General features: G+C 36.2%; 1 protein-coding gene across 1 annotated transcript; it reads left to right on the forward strand.

The window, feature by feature from the left end:
* Window positions 1–3,452: 3,452 nt before the first annotated feature.
* On the forward strand, window positions 3,453–7,060 carry LOC119787709 (histidine-rich glycoprotein-like). Its single transcript, XM_038291734.1, has 7 exons — window positions 3,453–3,807; window positions 4,002–4,115; window positions 5,137–5,224; window positions 5,324–5,490; window positions 5,681–5,794; window positions 5,908–5,991; window positions 6,108–7,060. The coding sequence occupies exons 1-7, from the start codon at window positions 3,604–3,606 to the stop codon at window positions 6,849–6,851; spliced, it is 1,515 nt and encodes a 504-aa protein (XP_038147662.1). The 5' UTR covers window positions 3,453–3,603; the 3' UTR covers window positions 6,852–7,060.
* The last annotated feature ends 249 nt before the right edge of the window (window positions 7,061–7,309 follow it).

Consider the following 7,309-nt stretch of genomic DNA (forward strand, 5'->3'; position numbering starts at 1 on the left):
CAAGAAAAGAAATGTATGTACTTAAAAATGTGCTAGGAATAATCTTTATCATTCATGTAAAGGATTTTTGAAAGCATAAAGTACCTAGCTTGTTGAATGTATTCCACATGTCTAGTTCTTCATTATAGTTTGTCCTACTCATAGTATAATATATGTATGTATATATATATGTATGTATATATATATATATATATATATATATATATATATATATATATATATATATATATATATATATATATATATATATATATATATATATATATATATATATATATATATATTATACTTTTGTGTATCTCCTTAAAGAGTCTGAAGTTAAAGGGAATATGTCTTTTGTCAAGATTACAAATATCTTCATAGCCAAGTCATAAATTTAGGAGAAAGCAATGGGAAGTGGTAGCCTAGTGGTTAGGGTATTGTGCTTGGCTCCCAGAAGTTCAAGCCCCACTCCCACGGATTGCCACTCTGGGCCTCTGCGCAAGACCCTTAACCCCCAAACTGCTCCCCGGGCACCATAAAATTGCAGCACACTGCTTCCCAAGGGGACTGTTTAAATGAACGAGTGTTTATTTTGTTGCTTTGTTCATGTGAGAGTGTTATGACAATAAAGTTGAATTCCATTCTTCTTCTAGATACAGGCTGCCCTGTGCTTTCACAAAACTTTAACTGGGTTATGGTCTCCATGGGCCTCCATCCTCCCCTTTTAATCAGTTTTGGTTCTTTTGTTTGTTTGTTTTTTACTCTGGGACAAACTTTAAGTAGGTGGGAATAGTGGAAAAAGCACAAAACATGCTCAGGCTTGTATTAAGCAATGAGACTACTATTGAGGGAGGAAAAACCCTATAATCAGTGGAAAGAGCAAAGTCTGGACATTGAGCAATTCTAGCATATGACTTTAGTCACTTACAAACAGTAGCCTTTCACAGATTAGGTCAGCAAAGCTGTTGAGTTTTTCTTCGTTTGAATTATTGAGTAACAGAAGCACCTACATGCTTCTGGTACAGAAGTTAAATGCAGTTTTCTATGTTCTTATCAATGGTTAGGACTTCCACTGCATGAATGGAAAATAACTGCAAACAAACTGAGTGGCCCGGAAAATCTGAATATGATGAGAGAAATGCAGGATTTTAGTTGACCAACATTAATCTGAGAGCAAAACACACTTAAACTGAGGAAAACTGGAAACAACCTTGGGAAAACATGGAATATATATTCAGAAGAGAAAATTCTTTGATAAGATACACTGGTTCTAGGCTATAGTCTCTCAATTTTTTTTTTTTACTCTTTTAACTAATATATTAAAGGTATAGTCTAGGACTTTCGCAAATTTTTGAGAAGACATGCCCTTTCCACTTAAAAAAATGCACATTTCTCCTTGTGCACGCTCTGTTTAAAAGTTGCTGTTTGAACGCTCATGTAAGCTTACTCTTCAAAATAAGACTTGCAATTCTTCCCCTATTTCAGACTCACAACCGGTTAGTGAAAATGGGGACTAGTACATAGCACCGCTACATATCACCAGAATGATTGACAGTTAGAAGGACCACTTATTTTAAAGATCCACCTGCAAATAGAACATCCCCCATTATTCCTTTAAAAATGAAAAATTTATTTAGGTGGATTCTTTTTATTTTCTTTTATATATGTTTATACATTCTTTCATATAAAAAAAAAATCTGTACCTTCCAATGTTTTGCTGCAATTTAAATGCCATTATCTTTAAACTATTACACAATGCTTACACTTTTAGAATTTATGTTGTAAATCTAAGCACAATTCAATCTTGGAACCAAAAAAGGGTAATGCTGTAAGGGTTTTGTATTTATTAAAATGATGGTGGAAATACACAACCTGCATTTAAGGCTGTTGTCTTAAGAGGTTTTTATAACCTAATATTTAATTATATTTTAAATAGAGCCGCTAACTTTTGGGCACATTACATTCATCAAGAATAGGACACTGAACTTACCATTGAGCTTTAGATTGCAGCAATATACTTAAGCGAGTTTGGCACCATACAAAGGGGAAGAGGGAATTGCAGCTAGCATGGAGATCCTGTCAGGGAAGAAGAAGAAAGCACTTTTTAACACAAAAAGTAAAAGGATCCCATTTGATTGTAGTAAGAGTTGGTAAACATTGTAGCCAAAAACTATATGATTGCAATATTTGACATATCTTCTTTTGGTTGTTCTGTTTTTCGATTTTGGTTTCCTCAGTTTTTGTAATCAGCTTCAGCCAAGGATCTTTATTTCGGTGCATTTGTCACTCTGTGTTTATTTCTCTTGTATAAAACTCAATTTCCCTGAACCTGTAAATAACTTTAAACTTATAGTGTTTCTAAGATAAATTAATTTTTAATTAAAATGCCATTATGATGATTAAGTAGTCAAATTCTAAGTTTGATAGCTTGCTGAAGTAAAATCGACTTTGATTCCTTACCTATCTTCTTATTTTTTAAAGGCATTTAATTTAATTAGCTTTAGGACACTAGATCCTTCAAGCTGCAGCTGTACTGTACAGTGCCCTAGCTGACTGATAATTAGCTCTGAAAACTACCTCTTTGAATCTACCTTTCATGATCAAGCACCTTCTGACCTCTATACCCCACCTCAGGATGGGCTGCTCTACATCTTCTACCTGGCTGTTTTTTTAAACCCAGTCAGGGTGTACATGCTGTACATCAACAACTGCTTCAACATCCATAGCTTCAAAACCCTCATCAATTTTGCAGATAATACAACCATTGTGGGGGTGATCAACAATGCTGAGAGGGCATGACACAGGGAGGCGATCCTAACAGCCTGGGACAGTAATAACCATTTAACAGTCAAACGTGTCCTAACAATACACACCTCTACCTCTCAGTTTAATTATTTTCTTTTTGTTCACACTATTAAAATTACATTTTTATTGCATCACAAGTCTTAACCATATCTAACTGACTTTAAGTCTACTGAAATCAGATGCTGCCCAATAACTTTTCATTGTATCCTGTAGATGAACAGTAAATCTTGTTCCTTTTATGATTTAGAAACCTAATATTACTCATCCTCCTTTGATATCAAATTAAATGTTCAAATCTGTTCTCTCTGAAAAAAAAGTTTTTGCTAAAATAAACTTCTTTAATTTATTTTTATACATTTTACTGTGGCTAAAGCTGGTAAATGCTTGTTTTTAGACTAGGGGTCGGTCTATTCTATGAATAAACTAAACTCATCGCCAAGAGTAGATCATGTGACTTCCACCAAACAACCAAAGGTCTCCGAGTCTACAGACTATATTGATCAAAAAAAGAAAGAGGGCTGATAAACTCAGTTGTGCAAATCCACACTTTAGCTGATTGGTTGTTACAAGATAGGAACAAAAATGTTGATGTGACCAACTGTTTAGGATAAAGCAAGGCTCAAGGGTTGTGTTTACTCTGTCACAGGAGGTACAGGAGTTTTGTAAGTGGGTATGCCATTCAGAATGAGTCAATCTGAGTCAGGATATAAAGAGTCATTCTTGCCACTGTCTTGGTATCTGTCCTCGTGTTAGGTGTGTGTGTGTGAAAGAAGCACAGTAAGTTTGGCTATATCAGAGTCAAGACAGGCCTTGACGATGAAGTCCTGTGTCCTGTTCCTGCTGATATTGGGGAGCACCTACAGTGCACCAGTTGAACAGGGTGGCCTAGAGCCAGGTTCTTGTGAAGATGCATCAACTGTGGCCGCTGCTCATTTGGCCCTAAGGAAGATCAACCATGATCGGACGGATGGCTATGTCTTCAGTCTGCACCGCCTCTCCAATGTCAACCTGAATAGACATGTAAGTGAAACCAAATGAGCCCCATGGATGAAGCAGTATTGTTTGATCTAAAACACTGTTTACTCTGTGCTTTTAGTCTTTTACATTGATGATATGTATATGAACAACTATTACTTGTGCAATCATACAGTATATCCATCTTCAAGTTGTGTAAAGATCCGTTTGTTGAATAAATTGTTATTTGTCTGTCACAGGGAGAAACTGGAGTCGTTTTTTATCTGACTCTGGATGTTGTGGAGACCAACTGCAGTGTCCTGAGCAGGAAGGACTGGAAGCAATGCGAGGCCCGCCCTGAATCTGAGATGCCGGTTAGAATTTTAATTTTCACTCTCACACATGAACAAATCAATAAATTCTGTCCTGGAATTTGTTCTAATTACTAAATCATTCAAAAGTAAATTTTGGTTTCAACAAAGACAGGCTTTTTTACTATCTGTTTGAAGTGCTGCTTATTCCTTTAAGACATTTTAAAGTAATGCTGTGTAAAGAGAATGGGCAATGAAATTAGTGCGTTTTAGCCTTTTGGTTGTTAAAAATATGCCTCTGCTAAACCTATCAATATGACAATAGGAAAAAATGCCTTTCAAAAGTAGCAAAACATTATACGGTAGTATGCATTTGATTTAATTAAAAACAAACTTGAAGATATGTAAACAAAGATAGAAAAATATTTTTTATGAAAATGCCTAACGATAATCTTGAAAGCCCAAATTTTAAAATGCAGTATTTCAATGGGCTCAAAGACCTGTAAGAAAATTGGTAGTTTCTTATCTGTTCTGATACAAGCTACTGATATTTCTAACATGACTAGAAAACAACAACAATTTTTTAAACAATTTTTGTAGGTGCATTCTATATAAAACAATCTGTATGCAGTTATGATAGAATCTTTGTAATTTATTCAGATGTATATAAAGATGCTAGTGTTTTATGAAGTGGTCAATGAGCCCATAACATTAAATAAGGAGTATTGACATTTCAATTTTAAATCAGGACATAGGTTAGTATTTGATGCCATTCTGAGACCAAAATTCCCACTTCCCCAATTCCTCTTTGTATAGTACTTTCAAAGTACACTGCTATTAAGAATTAAAAAAGTATACCTACAGCACCAGTGAAAACACAAAACGGTGGTCACAGTTTTCATGTTGTTTGTTAAATATCACAGTAAAAACTTTAATTAAAGGCTTCTTTTTATAAGAGCTTGTTTTGACCTGAAGTCTGATAGAAAGACTCACATTATTCTTAAGGTTGAAGTTAAAAATGATTTAGATTTTAATATCCTTTACTTGTTTAATATATATATACAACTTTTTGTTATTTTTGCAGGTTTATGGACAATGTAAAGCTGCCATCTACATCAATAAGCCACATAGAGTGGTTCGCCTCTATAAATACAACTGTATTATCCGGCCAGGTATGAAAAAAAAAGTTTTCTTTCTTTCTTTTATTTTTCTGAATTTTGTTTGGTATATAGTTATTATGACAATTAATCAACATGTTTTGTTTAACATAGTTCCTGCAGCTAGGGTGGCACAGATTTGTCCCGACTGTCCAACTTTCATCAACTTTGATAACGAAAACGTCCAAACAACCGTGTCTCAATCATTAGAGAAGTTCAACAAAGAAAGTGGACTGAACAATGATTTTGCTTTGCTCAAAATCTTACGTGCTTCTGCCGGAGTAAGTTTTTTAGAAACATATTAATATTACATGCTATGCTGTTTTACTCCATATCTTGTTTTCTGGATAAGGTTAAATATACATTTGTGAATCATACATATTAAATAGACTCTCCTCAAAATGATAGATCAGCTCTTGGAGTATCCTATTGAAACTTAAACATTCTCTCTTTCCTTGCACATGTGTATAGATGGCAATGAGCATGTCATACCATGTGGAGTACACAATACAGGAGACCACTTGTGGAAAGTACAAGAAGGCGCCGCCAGGTGAAAAATGTCCTATCATGACGTGTGAATTTTCAGTAAGTAATATTAAAATTTCTTTTTTAAACTTTATTTGTCTATTAAACTGTATTGGTCCTTTTATGAGTTTTGTATGGAATCAGACACTCTAAAAATGTTCCTCTCTTCTCAGCACAAAGGCTTCTGTAAAGCCTCCCTCTACACCATTAATGATACTCCAGATGTCAGTGTAGAGTGTGAGATCTATGAGCAAGAAGTAAGACCTTTAATTTATTTATTTTAGATTACTGGCATCATTTTAAACCAGATAAAAATCTGTTAGTTTTAACTTTTCCATCTGGTACAAATCTGGATTTGCTTGACTTCCTACAGGCTGCAGAAAGAGAAAAGGCACTGCATCTGCTGGGGGATTCAATTGATCATGCCCACAATGACACACATACACATGGAAACGATGGCCATGATAAAGGTCACTCACATTCTACTGAACATGACCACATCCATGACCACACCAAGGATCACTCTCACCACAAAGTCCCACACCCTGAAGGTAGCAAACATCACCATTCTCATGACCATAGGCCAGGCAGTGCCCACAGGCACGGGCATGATCACTCACACGACCATGGGATTGATGGCGACCACGACCATGTGCATGCCTACCATAGCCAAGCACAAAACCACACCGGCGATTTTCCAAATCAGCATCATCACTACAAGCATCCTGAGGGCACCCACACCCATGCTCATGACCATGAACATGCTCTGGACCATGACCATAAGCATGCTCATCTGCACGAGCATGAACATCACCACCATCACCACAAACATGAGCATGAGAAGGAACATCATGACCATCCAGAAGGCATGGTGACGATGATACCCTCCATGGATCAGCCAATGACCTTGCCTTCATTCCCTGATGTTCCAGTAGCTGGACCTGAAGTTGGGGTCACTCTGCCCCTTAAACCTGACCCCAGAATTCCTGGAATGACTGAACCAACCATCCATGCCTTTCCAACATCTTTGTCAGCACAGTGTCCTGTTCCAGCAGCAGGAACTGGTCTGGTGAACAACCTGTTTGCAGAAGATCCCAGGTTCAAGCCAGCAGCATGATGGAACCTAATTACCCACAAACAGTAAAGACTTTTCTGTCTAAGAAAATTAAGAAACATTCCAAGGACACTAATTGGACACATTAGAACTCCCCATAATAATTGCTTAAGTATCACAACAGCAATTTTTTTTGTTCATTCTAGAACAGCAAAATTGTTAAATGCCATGTATTCTGACTATCGAATAAAGACAGAGCGTATAAAATAAAACTGTCTTCTATTTTGTGTGTTAGGATTTCTAAGCAAGTTATGATCAGAACCTGTAAATGGGTCATTTTTCAAACATAAGTTTTAAGTTAAGTCTAACTACTGATGTCTAAAACAACCTACTGAAGAATCATAATTAGTGTTGCACTGATACCAATGCCAATATCGGGCGGGGCCCCGGGCGAGCACTTACATGGTGGTATTGGTATTGGGGAGTACCAACAAAAAAGGCACCGATACCATTTTGAGAGC

The sequence above is a fragment of the Cyprinodon tularosa genome, unplaced genomic scaffold (assembly GCF_016077235.1).
Source record: "Cyprinodon tularosa strain WSP-4 unplaced genomic scaffold, ASM1607723v1 ctg30, whole genome shotgun sequence".
Classification (NCBI taxonomy): domain Eukaryota; kingdom Metazoa; phylum Chordata; class Actinopteri; order Cyprinodontiformes; family Cyprinodontidae; genus Cyprinodon; species Cyprinodon tularosa.

Coding starts and splice junctions, on each gene's coding strand:
- LOC119787709 (XM_038291734.1), top strand. CDS start 3,604: ATGAAGTCCTGTGTCCTGTTCCTGCTGATATTGGGGAGCACCTACAGT. Junction 3,808..4,001: donor ATGTCAACCTGAATAGACAT/GTAAGTGAAACC, acceptor TGTCTGTCACAG/GGAGAAACTGGAGTCGTTTT. Junction 4,116..5,136: donor GCCCTGAATCTGAGATGCCG/GTTAGAATTTTA, acceptor TTATTTTTGCAG/GTTTATGGACAATGTAAAGC.